Here is a 16,159-nt window from a genome sequence, read left to right on the forward strand (position 1 = left end):
GGAATAGTCAAGTCTAGAGGTAACAAAGGCATGGATAAGGGTTTCAGCAGCAGATGAGCTGAGCTGGGGCAGAGTTGGGCGATGTTACAGGAGGTGGAAATAGGCGGTCTTAATGGTGGCACGGATATGTGGTCAGAAGCTCATCTTGAGGTCAAGTACGACACCAAGGTTGCGAACGGACCGGCTCAGCTTCAGACGGTTGCCCGGGAGAGGGATAGAGTTTGTGGCTAGGGAATGGAGTTTGTGACGGGGACCGAAGGCAATGGCTTTGGTCTTCCCAATATTTAGTTGGAGGAAATTTCTGCTCATCCAGAACTGAATGTCGGACAAGCAGTCTGACAATTTAGAGACAGTGGAGGGGTTGAGAGAGGTGATGGTGAGGTAGAGCTGGGTGTCGCCAGTGTACATGTCCAACTTGACGTCGTGTTTTCAGATAATGTCGCCAAGGGGCAGCACGTAGATGAGGAATACAAGGGGGTCAAGGATGGATCCTGGGGGGACTCTAGAGGTAATGGTGGGGAGTGGGAAGAGAAGCTATTGCAAGTGGCTACGACAGGATAGGTAAGAATGGAACCAGGCGAGTGTCGTCCCATCCAGCTGCATGATAGAGAGTCATTGGAGGAAGATGGTGTGGTCAACCGTGTCAAAGGCTGCAGACAGGTCGAGAAGGACGGGTAGGGATAGTTTATCACAGTCACATAGGATGTCATTTGTGGCTTTGATAAGAGCAGTTTCGCAACTGTGGCAGGGCTGGAAGCCTGATTGGAGGGATTCGAACATGGAGTTCTACATGGTTTTTTATTTAACAAGTTATTATAAAAAAGTAGTAGGGCTAAGGCTACAGCGCTGGAGACCAAGGTTTAAAAAAAGGAGAGTAGACAAGATCAATCATTAATTATTAGATAAAGCTTGGGCTTCAAATGCTTCAAGATTCTAGGAACTAAAGAGGGAGACAAGGTATTTCAGTTTAAGATCCTGGGAAAACTCAAGTTAGAGTAGGAGATTGTGGCGTGAGTTTGGATTTCAACACAGTGTGGATATGGAAAGGAGAAGCGGGTGTAGTTGGGGATATTTGGGGGGGAAAATTCAGTTGTTTGCACCTCCCGTTAGCGCCTTAAGAGGGCGCTAACGGGACGCAAACTAACTAGCGCCCAGGCGCGGCACTGCCCACGCCTCCCGCAAAATTCAGTGGGAGGTTAGTGGTGGCGCTAACCGGTAGCGCCTTGTGGCGTTGCGCCACTGGCGATGTCATTGGCGTGCGCAGCGCCCCGCTCACGCCCCGGCCACGATCTTCGGGAGCACCCCCTGACTTACCGCCGGACGCTATGTCCGACGGGGTCAAGGGGGCATACCTGCGGCTGGGGAGGCGCAATTTAAAGGCGAGGTGCGGGGCAGCCATTTTTGTTGCTGGCCGCCTGCCAGCACCCCCGTCCCAGACCTCCTGAATCCCCCCCCCCCCCCCCCCCTCGCGGAGTGCTGGCTGCGCTCCAAGAGCCCGGCACTTCTCTTGGGTGCCGGGCTCTTTTGCCTGCACTCCCGATCCCCGGGGGCCCAGCTGGGCCCCAGGTCGCGCTGCACAAGGCTCCTCCCCTTTAAGAAGGGGAGGAAGGCCTGCAATACCACGGCGCGACGTGCGGTGCTGCGGCACATAACGCCGCAATATTGACTCGCAGCGCCCCAAGAGGGATGCAGGGTGCTTCCAGTAGTGCCCCGCTTCCCCCTTGGGGTGCAACCATTCAAGTTCCAGCGCGGGGCGCTAACTTTTCTGGGGCGCTATTGGCGAAGTTAGCGTCCCAATTGGGGCGCTACTCAATTTTTAGCCCTTGGAGTTTATTAGAACATTTAGAGGAAAGTTCAGTGGAGCACCAACCGCAGTAATATTGATAAAAGTGAAAGAAAGGTTGTAAAAGCAGGAGCATGGTTAGAAGCTAGAGGTGAGAGGGGGAATCAGTGATCAGAAAGCAAGCCTTTTTCTTGCATCATCTCCAGGAATGCAAGAGCTGTGTTAAAAGAATCACCACAGCTTTGGGAGCAGTATTCAAGTAATGGATGAACTAGGGCTTTATGGAGAGTTAAGAGTTCTTGAGGGGAACAGAAGTGATTGACACAAAAGAGGTGACAGCTTCAGTTATGGAGAAGATGTGGGCGTTCACTTTGTAATTAGATGAGACATCAATCTGAGACCCGGTGCTATTCAAGTGGATGCAAAAGATCCAATGTCACCATTTGAAGAGCAGCGGAATTCTCCCAGTGTCTTGGCCAATATTTATCCCAATATTTACCAACAGAAAAAAGTGAACTTGCCAGTTATCTCCCTACATTTTGTGGATCAATGCACAATTTGGTTGTTGCATTTGCCCAATAGTGACTAGTAATTCATTGGCTGTGAAGCGCTTTGGGACATCGTGCAGGATGTGGAAGAAGCTATATAAATGCAAGTTTTTCAGAAGAGATACTAAAAGGAAAGAAAAAAGAGATAATAACGACAAGGATGTCTATAAATGAAGAAGGACTAAGGGTGAAAGTTGTTTATTAGACATGCAAATGGCACGAAGAAACTGTGCCTTTGAAGAATTAGAGGGGAAAGTACATTGTTTACATTATCCCATTAGAGAGCAGGAGGAGATTTCTCCCAATATTATCTTGCATACTTACCACTGCCAAAATAAATAATGGCCCAGATTTTCTGGGGCCTATGACTACATACAGACAGCGTACGCAGTCGTAACTGCCCCGCAAGTTCCAGGTTTCTGTGTGCGATGCCCATGCGCGAAAACCCGGAACTTGTGATCTGTCAAGTTTCAGCTTGGATCCGCGAATCTGCAGGAAATGGACATTCGCTGGCGGAGAGTTGGGCTATTTGCCCAACGAATGCCCACGAAACTCTTACGCTAGTAAAAGCAGGCATAAGGCCTTCTTTTACCAGCATAAGGGTTTAAATAAATATTAAAATAACATTTTTAAAATCATTAAAACATTCAAATTAGTTTAGGTTATTTTTGGCCCCTTTAATAATATTAACAATTTTTGTTTTAAATGTTTAATTTAAATGGGCCAGAACTTCGGGTCCCCACGGGTGAGTACGCGCTGGGTGCTCACCCGTAGGCCCAACGAATGTGCCAGTGTCGTGCATGCACTGCGCATGTGCGGGAAATCGGAACTTCCGTTCCCTTAAAGGAAGGGGTTCACAGGTCGAATGCGTGCGCCGGAGAGGCAGCGCGTTCGCCTGGAACTTCCGTTTTTTTTACAGCTTTCTCCGGGAGGGTAAGTCTCCAGGAGCTACGCTTTTAAAAAGCAGTCGCAAGGCCTGCTTTTAACAAGGTAAGTGGTGAATTAAGTAAAATTAAAATATTTTTTCCACAGGTTTATTATTTTTAAATACTTTAAAGAAAGGTAAGTTTATTTTTAGCCCGTTAGAAACTGTAATTAATTTTTTCAAAAATTTAAATTATTGTTTAATAGTTATTTTATGTAATTTAGTTATTTTTAAAATGTGATTTAAAAAAATTTTTTGTTGAAGTTTTAGTGATGTTTTGGGGCTGAATTGAATTCATAGATTTGACAGATCAAATCTATGAATACAGATTCCCTGCTACCATTGGCTCTCCATGGCCCACGTGATCCCAGGGGACACATCGAACTAACTGCGCCCCGGGATACGCAAGCACTGCGCGCCGGCAGTTGGAGGAGGCCCAGGATCGGAATCCCACGGGGGCCCACAGCTCAACGGCCGGCACGCTAGGTAAGTGCAGGTCGGAGGCTTGCACCCGCGGGAGGCCCCTGACCTGAATTTCTGGGCCATTGTATTTTAATTCATTTTAAACATGTGGTGATTTATTTTTATTTCAGTGCTGTGAAAGTGTATTTTTTATGTCATTCCTATTGTGCTGATGGGGATTCCGTACGTAATGGGAATCCCCCTCTTTGATTAGTTGAGCCGGCCCACGTGATCTCAGGGACGCTCACGAACCGTATGCGCCCCTGGGATACGTGGGCCTTTACGCAGGGCTACGCCCACAGGCCCAGGAGCGCGAGTCTTCGTAGGTCCGGGGCCATCAGTTAAGTACTGGTATATATTAATCTATATAACCAGCTAAGAGGTATATATTTTTATACCAAGTCAATTTATCACATAAAGCTCTAAAATGGCACAGAAATTCCTTTCATTTAATTTTTTTTTTTTTAGCATAAATGAAACCAACTGGATGCACAGTAATAACTGATAAGATAGATTATGGTATGCAGAATGTGATTTAACATCATCTTCACTTCTGGAATCTGAGTTTGAATTCAACTCAGGCTGGTGAGATGGAAGGACATTTATAGATAGCAGAAAGAGGAGACTAAGTGAATTTTGACAATCCAACTAACTTCCTCGTGGATCAAAATACCATGGGGGGGAAATTGGCTTGCGCCCCCTTTGGGACGATAACTTCGCCTAGGCGCTAGCACCCCGAAAAAGTTAGCGCCCAAAATTCAATGGTAGTACCCAAAGAGGGAGGGGGAGCGCTTCCAGTAGCTCCCATTGAATATCACAGCGCTATGTGCAGCAGCGCCATGTGTGGCAGCACCTAGCACCACGGTACTGTAGGCCTCCCTCCCCTGATTAATGGGGAGGGAACCGGGGCCCTGCTGGCCCACCAGGGAATGGGATGCCGGCAAAAAAGCCCGGCACGCAAGAGAAGCGCCGAGCTGACGGTTCGCGGCCGGCACCCTGCAGGAGGAGGCAGGTGCTGGCAGGCGGCCCAAAAAAAAAACTACGGCCGCCCGACACCTGCCATTTAATTATCACCGCCCCGGCCGCAAAAACGCCGCCCTGACCCTGTCAGACATAGCGTCCGGCGGTAGGTCAGGGGGCGCGAGCCAAGTTTGTGGACGGGGCACTGCGCACGGCGACGACGTCATTGCCAGAGGCGCAGCGCCGCGGGGCACTAACGGCCAACGCCGCCGCTAACCTCCCGCTGAATTTCGCGGGAAGTGTTAGTGGCGTCATGCCCAGGCGCTAGTTGCTTTGCGCCCCCTCTAACAAGAGGCACAAAGCAACTGCCCCCCCCCCCCCCCCCCCCCACAAATTCTGACTGTGCAATACTGTACCTCATATTAGGTCCCCAATGTAGGTAATTGCTCTATTCCACAGCACTGACATACATTGAGGATAAACAATTTTAGAAAATGACAGCGATTCTATGATATTGCAATAGAAGCAGGGATATCAAAGAGCATTACAACAAGAATGAGGCTGCCTAATAACCACAGGTATGGGCAGTCTTCATGCTCCGATTTTAACCAGATGAATTCCTCGCTCAGGCCGGAGTTAAAATTACAGTCGGGTCTCAATGATGTCATTGGGCCGCAACATGCTTATGTAAAAAAGGACCCTGTTGGCTCCAGGTGGGTGTCCTTGCTGCCTGCTCAAGGGAGTAGGTTAAAATTGCAGATGTAGCGATCATGTCGGTTTTCGGACAGCTAAGAGCCAGGGCGATTTTAACTGCCCCTACTTGGTTTCTGATAAGCGAGTAGGGTTAAAATTGTTCCCATTACGTTTCAAGACATCAATTAATACCATACCTCTGAAATGGTGATCTTACAATTTCTTAGTGACGATTTTTCATTTTCAGTTGTGGGAAGAATATTTTGTCTCAGCCAGTCAAGCATCTAAAATGAAAAGAGACAGCACCATAAACAACATTTATGTTAAGATATCATTGCCATAAACAGTACTTGTCTTCTTAATTTATTGATGGCAGATCCTTTGGTTTGTGTCGAGATAGATTAAAAAAAAACATTACTACAGGAAACTTTTTTTTAAATCCGGCACTGACGGGACCGACGTGGTGCCGGTTCATCAAAAATTCCGGATAACCGAAAGCTATAGTAAAAGATAGGGAGAGCTGAGAGCTCCGTATAAAGCAACAAACCCTGTTGCTTAGCAACAGGTTCAGAACAATGGCCACAAGTTCCAAGCATCTCTGTAGCTAAGCAACAGCTGCAGCCACACCCTTGCACAGCAACAGATCGAGGAAGGCAAGTAATAAAACTTACCTGAACCTACTCCTGAATTTTGCCGGTTAACCGAGATTTCCGGTTATTTAGGTGCTGGTAAATCGAAAGTTTCCTGTACTATTTTAATAATGGGAAGGAAAAACCCGTCATGCTGTTGGTGGCTAAAATAAAACTAAACAGTGCAACATGGGAGAGGGTATTAACCACAAATAAGTGTGGATGGCCTAGTGTCACAACTAGGGGTATGAAGGGGTAAATTAGAGATTTAAGAACATGAAGTAAGAGCAGGAGTAGGCAATACGGCCCCTCGAGCCTGCTCCGCCATTCAATAAGATCATGGCTGCTCATCGACCTCAACGCCACTTTCCCGCCCGATCCCCATATCCCTCGATTCCCCTAGAGTCCAGAAATCTATCTATCACAGCCTTGAATATACTCAAGGACTGAGCATTCACAGCCCTATGGAGCAGAGAATTCCAAAGATTCAGAACCATGTGAGTGAAGAAATTCCTCCTCATCTCAGTCGGACCCCTTATCCTGAGACTATGCCCCCTAGTTCTAGACACTCCAGCCAGGGGAAACAACCTCTCAGGATCTACCCTGTCAATCCCCTTCAGAATCTTGTATGTTTCAATGAGATCACCTCTCATTCTTCTAAACTCCATAGAGTATCGGCCCATTCTACACAATCTCTCATCATAGGACAGCCCTCTCATCCCAGGAATCAATCCAGTGAACCTTTGTTGCACCGCCTCCAAGGCAAGTATATCCTTCCTTAGATAAGGAGACCAAAACTGTGCACAGTACTCCAGGTGTGGTCTCACCAAGGCCCTGTACAATTGTAGCAAGACTTCCTTACTCTTATACACCAACCCCCTTGCAACAAAGGCCAACATGCCATTTGCCTTCTTTATTGCTTGCTGTACCTGCCTGCTAGCTTTCTGTGTTCCTTGCACGAGGACACCCAAATCTCCCTGAACACCAACATTTCCCATAACTGAATTCATCTTTCTACATCCTTGGCTTGACTGGCGATTAACTCTGCATTTAAACTTGCAGGTGTCTGGAGGCAGAGTTCTAGATCACGACACTGTCTGGGACAGTCTGTGAAGCTTTGCCAGTGATATTCTGAATCATCGTCTTTCTAGTACAGACCTAGGTCGTCTAGTTTAAAGCAGCAGCAACCACTCTTGTGGTGCGGCCCTGTGCATCTTTTATTTGGTTGACAGCTTCTCTGCTGTTGGGTAAAGCCATTCTCATCGAGTTCACTGCTTTGCATGGCTTCTGGGCTGTACTGGGTCTAGCAGCAAGTGGTGGGTTTTCTGCACCTTGGGTGCAGCTAGGGCAGGAGTATTCCACCACTGGCCACCTTAAAGCATTGTGGAACACTGAAGTTGCTGGTGGTGGCAAACAGTGCCAAGCTTTCACAAACGATTCGCTCCAGTAATCGTGAGGTGTTCATACTCGGTGGTGCAGAGAGAAGGAAAGCAGAACGAGTACACAATTGCTCTGCAATGTGAGGAATGATCACGCAAAATAAACCATCATCCTGGCTCAAAAGGTGGCAAGGAGCCTTTCTTTCCAATGGCACTCAGGATAAAGTTGGGGGCCCTTCTAATAGTTACATTTTGACACAAACACCGCCCCCCCCCCCCCACTCCCCCACCCCAAACAGGAACATCCTGCAGGACAAATTTTTTACACTTCTAAATTTAAATACTTCAAAAGTCTAGTCAAAGGAAACAATGGTTTTCTTGTCACTCATTATTGTTACAGCCACTGTTTAAAATAGACATTGACTCTATAACTACCAGCTACTTTTAAAGGGATTTCCAACAGACCTCTTCTTCAGCAGAATCGTCGTCTCGGTCGTCCAAATGCAACACATTGGAAGAAGAAAATGATTTAAATTGCTGGGCATCATTTCCACATCTACGATAACACTGTTCATCAGTGTGGCATACCGTTGAACCAGTTTCCTTCTTTTTGGATTTCTTGGAGAATTTTTTTAAAAGATTGTGGAATACTTGAACAGAACAAATACTCCAATCAAAACAAAACATCAATATAAACCAGTGAACTATTTCACACTAGAACAAGAACATCGGCATCTTCGTCTGAGGAGAACAGTACAGTACAACTGGAGCTGAATTGACTTGCGAGAGACACAAAGAAACTGTGTTGCAACAAACAAGATTTCCAATGTCCCAAAGGGCATGGAGAAGATCGAGATATAGTGAGAGAAGTGAAGCTGGTGTGTATGGAGAGCATAAAATCTGAAGGAAATTGGTGGATGTACAATGGAATCATCGGCAAAAGAGTTGATAGGGTTGAAAAAGGAGCAGAGAAGGTTGTTGATAAAGAGAAGAGTGGGAGAGAACACAGAGCCCAGGGGAAGCCCTGAATTAATGGCAGAGTCAGAGGAGCAACACACTACAGCACATAGGGCAATGTGAGTGTAAATTAGATAACCATGAGCATAGCTTTTGGATAAGATCATATGATGGTTACTTGTTTATATGTTCAAGGCCCCAGACTCTGTCAATGGTTTGGAGATGTCTAAAGTGATGACAAATGTATCAATCAACTTCCCCAAGCACATAACATAGTCAAGTTAACCACTAGTGGAATGGCCATGCCAAAAACCACACAGGTGATTGTCGATTATCAAGTTTTTCTCAATTTGTTCTCAGGATGTGGATAACAATGGCAAGGTCACATTTATTGCCCATTCTTGGTTGTGATGACGATGCTGCTTCCACAATGGTGCTAAGTAGGAAATTCCAGGTGGTAGACGTCACAGGCGAGGGAGCAACCTTGGTGAATTGCTGCAGTGCATCCTGTAGGTAGTACATACTGCAACCACAGTGGATTGAGAGTGAAGGGAGTGGACAATGAGCCAGTGACAGGGACACAAATTGTTCTGTACCGGATGGTGTCAAGCTTTTTGAGTATTATTGCAACTGCACCCATCCAGGCAAGTGGGGAGTATAATGACTATCACTCTCCCAACTTGAAGACTTGAACCTTGTAGATGGTGGATCAGCTTTGAGGGGTCAGGAGGTGGGCCTATGCTCTGCTCTTAGAGCTACATTGTTGATATAGTGGATCTATTTAAGCTTCTGGTCAATGGTGAATCCCAAGATGTTGGTGGTGGGGTATTCCGCATTGATGGTGCCATTGAAGATCAAGGAAAGACAGTTGGGTTTCTCTTGGTTGAGATGGCTATCACCTGGCGCTTATGTAGCACTAATGTTATATGCCACTTGTCAGCCCAAGCCTAGATGTTATCTTGTTGTTTACTGGCATGGGCTACTTCATTATCAGAGGAGTTGTGGGTGTAGTTGAATACTGTAGAATTGTCAATGAACAATTCCACCACTGGGAAATCCTGCAACAATGTACTGGGCTGCAAAGTAGCCTCCGACAGCCAGTTATCCTTGTATCAGGCTTGTCACCAACCCTGTCACCAGCCCTTGGTGGGTTTTCCCTTTGAAGCCCATTATCCTCAAGTTTTGTTACGGCTCCTTGGTGTCATACTCGATCGAATGTTGCCTTGATGCCAAGAGCAGCGACTCTCACCTCTTTTCAACTCTTGCACCTATGTCTGGATCAAAGCTGTGATGAGGTCTGGAGCTGGCGGAACCTGACCTAAGCATCATTGAGCACGTTACTGGCGAGTAGGTGTCACTTGATGGCATTATTGATTACTGCTTTGGTCACTTTACTGATGATTGGGAGGAGGCCAATAGGACAGTAGTTCACCAAGTTGGATAGGACAAACCAAGGCAATCTTCCACATTGTCAATTAGATACCACTGGAACAGCTTAACTAGAAGAGTCACTAACTCTGGCATGTGGGTTTTCAGCAATACAGCTGGGATGTTGTCAGGGCCCATAGCCTTTGTTGTGTCCAGTGCACTCAGACACTTCCTAACGTCCTGTAGAATGCAATGAATTGGCTTTACACTAGCAACTAGGACGATGGGAACTTGGAAGGAGACAAGATCGATCATCCACTTGGCACCTTTGCTGAAAACACTTGCAAACACTTTAGCCTTAACCACTGTTGAGGATGGGGATGTTCACAGAGCCTCCTCCCCCTTTTGTTAGTTGCTTGGATATGATATGTCTACAGAGCTTTGCTCTGATCTTCTGGTTGTAGAACCATCTATCTGTGCCTATAGCCTACTGCTTTTGGTGTTTACCATGCAGGTGTCCCTGTGTAGTAGCTTCACTAGGTTAGTGCTGCTCTTGACATGCCTTCATTGAACTGAGGTTGCTCTCCTGGTTTGATAGTTTGATCAAGGAACGAGAGATGTGCTGGACTATGAGATTACCAGGTGGCTGTCACTTCAGCTGTCTAGGCCCCATGTTCTGGAATTCCCTCTGTAAACCCTTTCATCCCTCCGCCTTCCTCGTCTCCTTTAAGACCCTCCTTAATACTCTTTGACCAGGCTTTTGGTCACCCCTCCGAATATTTCCTCCTCTGGCTCGGAGTTCATTTTTGTCTGATTACACCTCTGTGAATTCCCTTGGGAGATTTGTCTATGTTAAAGGTGTTATATAAATGCAAGTTGTTGTTGTTGCTGCAGCTGCAGATTGTGGCGATATATAATTCTGCTGCTGCTGAAGGCCTGCAGTGCCACATGATGCCCAGTTTTGGGTAGCTAGATCTGTCTTTAGTCTGTTTCACTTATCACAGTGGTAGTATCACACTACTTAATGGAGAGCATCCTCATAATGGAGATGAGACTTTGTCTTCACAAGGTTGTGCAGTGGTCACTTCTACCAATGCTATCATGGACAGACGTATCTGCAATGGGTAGGTTGGCAAGGATGAGGTCAAGTCAGTACTCTTCTTGTTGGTTCCTCACCACCTGACTGGCAGCTATATCCTTCATGACTTGACCAGCTTGGTCAGTGGTACTATTATCGAGCCAGTCTTATTGGTCGACACTGAAGTCCCCCAATCTGAGCGATTCTGTGGCCTTGATTCCCTGACCTTTTCCAAGCGATATTCAACATGGAGTCATCAGTTGAAGGGGGGGTGGGGGGTTGAAAGGGATGCTGTAGGCGGTGATCAGCAGGAGGCTTGCTTGACCCTGTTTGACCTCAAGACTTCCATTGGGTCTGGAGTCAATTTTGAGGACTTCCAGGGCCACTCTCGCCCGACTGTATAATACTGCGGTCCCACCTCTGCCCTGCCAGTGGAACAGGACAAACCCAGGAATGGTGATGGAGGAATCTGGGATGTTGGCTCCTAGATATGATTCTCTAAGGCTTATCTTTGACTAGTCTGTGGAACAGGTCTCCCAACTTGGGTACTACTACTTCGCCCCCACCACCACCCCCATCAAGTAATAGATCATTTGAAAGCTAATATAGAAGATTAGAATTTTATAGCACAGAGCGAGGCTATCATGTGTGCTGGGCCTTTGCTAGTGACTTCCATAACTCTAGAAAATAGAGAAGAATTGAAATAACGAACCAAAATAGATCATACGATTACAAGATGCACAACAGGACAATGTTGTAAAAAGAAAATTCATAAAGCAGTTTCTTAGGAGAATCACTCACCACTTTTTGATTTCTTTTTCTTTTTTTCCTTGGGTATATTAGAGTCACTGCAAGAACAGAACAATAAAATCTCAACTTTGCAGGCAGGACTGATGAGAAATTGAAAACTACGGCTGCTATTTTTCCTCTCGATGCGGCTTGGGGGCGGGACAGCTGCCTTGCGGGTTACAATCCTGCCCCTAATGACGTCCGACGCACAGACGCGATTTTGCGTCAATTGGCCTTATTAAGCCCGCCCTGCGGGCTTGCCAGCCAATTAAGAGAAAGCCAGTGTCAGATGACATCAGTTGATAATGCGTCATTGCCGGTTTTCTTAACGGGGCCATGCACAATTTTTTTGACAGCTGATTTTTCAGTGTTTGACCGCACTGAGGTGCTGCAAACACTGACAATCACTGTACAAAGGTGAGCCCTTGCACCTAGGCTCTCCAGTGACTCCCTCCTTAGGTTAGAACAGATGGCAGCTGTGAGGTTACAGAAGCAATCTGTCACTGCTGAGAGAAGTTCTCCCAGTGAGGTGGGACTACACAAACAATTCAAAACTTGTCACCTACAGAAAAGTCTAAATAAATTAAAAATGATTTTCCCAACATTTTCTTACCTCTGAAACTCACCAGTGCACTATTGGATCCTTCACAACACTTCTGCAGCTATCATCAATGCACAAACATTACAGTAGACCCACAGCACACCACAATTACCTGGCGTGGCATCCGGACATCGGGAAGCCTGCAGTAGACCTGTCAAAATTGCAAAAAGCCTCTTAACTGCCTGTTAACAAGCAGTTAAGTGCCTGTAATCCTCTTCCTGCCGCTAGGTGTCGGGTCCATGCACAAATCGGGGACCCGGCACCTGGGAAGATTGATTGGAGGCGGGCCGACAGCGGGTTTCCGAATCCGACCCGGTCAATCTTTGCAAATTTGCCGGCTGTCCCACCTCCAAACCCACCCCGAGTGCCGGCAAAATTCCCCCTAACTTCTCCAAACTGACTCACCCATCAACACGATAATGACTGAATCTGTCTTTTGAAGGAGATGTAAAAGATCCCATGGAAGTATTTCAAAGAAGAGCAGGGGAGTTATCCCCGGTGCCTTGGCCAATATTTATCCCTCAACCAACATTTTTTTAAATTTTTTTTTTATTCGTTCATGGGATGTGGGCATCGCTGGCAAGGCCAACATTTATTGCCCATCCCTAGTTGCCCTTGAGAAGGTGGTGGTGAGCCACCTTCTTGAACCGCTGCAGTTCATGTGGTGAAGGTACTCCCAACAGTGCTGTTAGGGAGGGAGTTCCAGGGAACAACAGATTGGACCCAGCTGTGATGCCTTCCTCGGTTGCAGAGTCTGCTGACTTTCAGGGGGTCCGATTTTAAGTCCCGGGCGGGAACGCGGCCTTGCGAGTGGGGGCAGAGTTCAAGGAGGTGTCACTAAAAACAAATGCTTTTAGTTCCAGAGGGAGGGAGATAAAAACTGCAGCTTACATTACAAAGTCTCTACTCACATAATGATTTTGTCGTTCTTCCCAGTTTTAGGGGGAGCAGCTGGAATGACTTCCTCTTCCTTCGTCACAGGCGAGTCTTCATCCAAAAATTTGATCAACGCCTGATTGATAAAGTCAGAGTCACAAACCGCATTTATCACTTCCTCCAAACCTGTTGAGGGAGAGGAAAACTTAGAGGCAAAAAATGAATGTTTTGACAATGAATGTTTCTTACCTCACTACTTTCAGTGCATACTAACAAAATTAATAATGCTTCATATACAATATTACTACCTATAGATTCTTGTCCAGTCCCCCACCCACCCCTGCTGCCCTGAATGGGCTGACTCATGCTGGAGTGCTATTGTATGGACACAGCCTGCCCTCTATTATCTTGCCTATTGTACACGTGAGCTGACACAATGAAATATGCTCGTCTGTTCAACCATAGGGAGTGAGCCCCTGCAACTAAACCTGGTCCTGCCCCGATTTTCATGTCCAGATACTCATGCATTTTTCCCCCCCGCAGGACATTCCTCGTCTGATGCATTCTAGTAACATTCTCTATTTATTTTGTACAAGTTCAAATTCAAACTTTAAAAATCCACCAGTTCTAACCCCATGTCTCTCAATTCAACATCTAAAACACACAGCACGAGTTAAGTGGTAATATGCTTATTCGCATTTGGTCTGCCCCATCCTATAGCATATAATGGACTGCACCTATGGCAGTATATTGGACTTAATGGGTGCTAAGGTCTCCAGCTTCCGACATGTGGATCACTTACAGCTAGCAGCAACCCCAGAGTAAACTTGCTGGATTCGCTAAGGCCGATTGCAGGCAAGATCTAGCTTAAAAAACCTATCCTTCAAGCGGGCAATCTGGCAAGGTTACTCTTGGGTTGGGCAATACCAGTGTGTCAGGAGTTAACTAAGCACAATATAAAAGCAGCTATAGCAAAAAGGAAATAATACAGTTCACTTCACTGTGGATAAATCAAAAGGACAATTACCATTTTAGAGCATTCAGCTAAAATGAAAAGCTTACAAAAATCTTAAGATGATCGACAATTATAGTAATGTTTGCTGACTTGACTTAACTGCAGATTTTTTGTTCAAGAACAACAACAACTTGCATTTATATAACACCTTTGACGTAGTAAAACATCCTAAGAGCATTTTCAGACATAGAGATATTAGGGCAGGTGACCAAAAGCTTGGTCAAAGAGGTAGGTTTTAAGAAGCCTCTTAAAGGAGGAGTGAGAGTTGGAGAGGCGTAGAAGTTTAGGGAGGGAATTCCAGAGCTTAGGACCGAGGTAGCGGAGGGCACGGCCGGCAATGGTGGAGCGAAGGAAATCGGGGATGTACAAGAGGCCAGAATTAGGGGAGCGCAGAGTTCTCGGAGGGTTGTAGGGCTGGAGAAGGTTGCAGAGATAGGGAGGGGCAAAGTCATGGAGGGATTTGAACACAAGGATGAGAATTTTAAATTTGAGGCATTGCTGGACCAGGAGCCGATGTAGGTCAGCGAGCACAGGAGAGATGGGTGACCGGGACTTGGTGCGAGTTAGGATATGGGCAGCAGAGCTTCGGATGAGATGAAGTTTATGGAGGGCAGGAGATAGTACAGCAATGGACACTTTCATAAAGCACATTAACAATAACCTCATAAGTTTATTTCAGGCTTTAGTTCAGTCAGTGCTGCTACCTGCCTTTCAGTGCAACAACTTCCCTCAGTAAGTGTTGGTAAAGGTTTAGTTTCCATATTGAATCCGGAAGTAGATTGCGTATCAGGGCTTCTGAAGTCCTCCTCAGAAAACACATCTCCTCTTCACGAGTCTGGAAAATCTTCTCGCTACAACAATACACATTTTATGAGTTTTTTTTTTTTTAAAAAGCTTGTTTTATTTTGTAACACTTCAAAATAGATTTTTAAAACATTTAACTTCAGTTAGTTACAAGCAACTACTTAATACCTTAAGGAAAATCTAGCATTAAACCTATGTCATGTTTTAGAATTACGCCATTGAGGGCTCAGTGTATTCAATGCATTGAATCTTGTGGTATTGCTCTGAACAGATCCAACAAAGTCCCACTTAAATCTCTGGCCTCTGCTGATTTAGCTGCTCTCACCCACAGGATGGCAGAAACCCACAATTGGGTTCAGTGCCCTCGGGCTGGGGGTAGTTTAAAAAAAAAAATCAGCCAGGACTCCTGTTCAAGATCACTATCCAGCAAACACTATGGAAGTCCTGCTACAATTGTACAGGGCTTTGGTGAGACCACAACTGGAGTACTGTGCACAGTTTTGGTCTCCTTATCGGAGAAAGGACATACATGCCTTAGAGGCGGTGCAACAAAGGTTCGGTAGATTGATCCCTGGGAGTGAGAGGGTTGTCCTATGAGGAGAGATTGAGCCTATATTCTCTGTGGAGTTTAGAAGAATGAGGTGCGATCTCATTGAAACATATAAGATTCTGATGGGGGTTGAGAGGGTAGATGCTGAGAGGTTGTTTCCCCTGTTTGGAGAGTCTAGAACTAGGGGTCATAGTCTCAGGATAAGGGGTCGGCTATTTAAGACTGAGATGAGGAGGAATTTCTTCACTCAGAGGGTTGTGAATCTTTGGAATTCCTTGCCCCAGAGGGCTGTGGATGCGGAGTCATTAAGTATATTCAAGGCTGAGATTGATAGATTTTTGGACTCATGGAGAATTAAGGGATATGGAGATCGGGCGGGAAAGTGGAATTGAGGTCGAAGATCAGCCATGATCTTGTTGAATGGCAGAGCAGGCGCGAAGGGCCATGTGGTCTCCTCCTGCTCCTAATTCTTATGTTCCTATTCGAAGTCCAGGACTCTTGACTTTGGGTGAGGATAGGATGTGTGGGCTCTTGTAGTCGCATAGCGTGCTGAGTGGCCGGCCTATCAAATATAACCACTGGGACAGGGCACTACAATCACCTGTGGAACTGCACTCCCGTGCCAGTTGCCACTTCCCACCTTCTAAGGAGCACTGAGGCAGTTAAGGATGAGATGGACCAAAACCATTCATGAGATGCCAGGTTCATGCAAAAATGTGGGCATAAATCAATTCATGGGCCC

General features: G+C 46.2%; 1 protein-coding gene across 1 annotated transcript in view; it reads right to left on the minus strand.

The window, feature by feature from the left end:
• Positions 1–16,159, minus strand: part of LOC147125321 (uncharacterized) — a 91,895-nt gene that overhangs the window by 44,311 nt on the left and 31,425 nt on the right. The window contains exons 4-8 of the mRNA XM_086001223.1: positions 14,772–14,914; positions 13,084–13,234; positions 11,584–11,630; positions 7,845–8,029; positions 5,569–5,655 (exon numbers count right to left, since the gene is read on the minus strand). Coding sequence (XP_085857349.1) covers positions 5,569–5,655; positions 7,845–8,029; positions 11,584–11,630; positions 13,084–13,234; positions 14,772–14,914 — 613 coding nt within the window. The remainder of the gene's footprint in view (positions 1–5,568; positions 5,656–7,844; positions 8,030–11,583; positions 11,631–13,083; positions 13,235–14,771; positions 14,915–16,159) is intronic.

The sequence above is a fragment of the Somniosus microcephalus genome, chromosome 1 (genome assembly GCF_052327205.1).
Source record: "Somniosus microcephalus isolate GS21.2 chromosome 1, FLI_Smic_1.0, whole genome shotgun sequence".
NCBI classification, from domain to species: domain Eukaryota; kingdom Metazoa; phylum Chordata; class Chondrichthyes; order Squaliformes; family Somniosidae; genus Somniosus; species Somniosus microcephalus.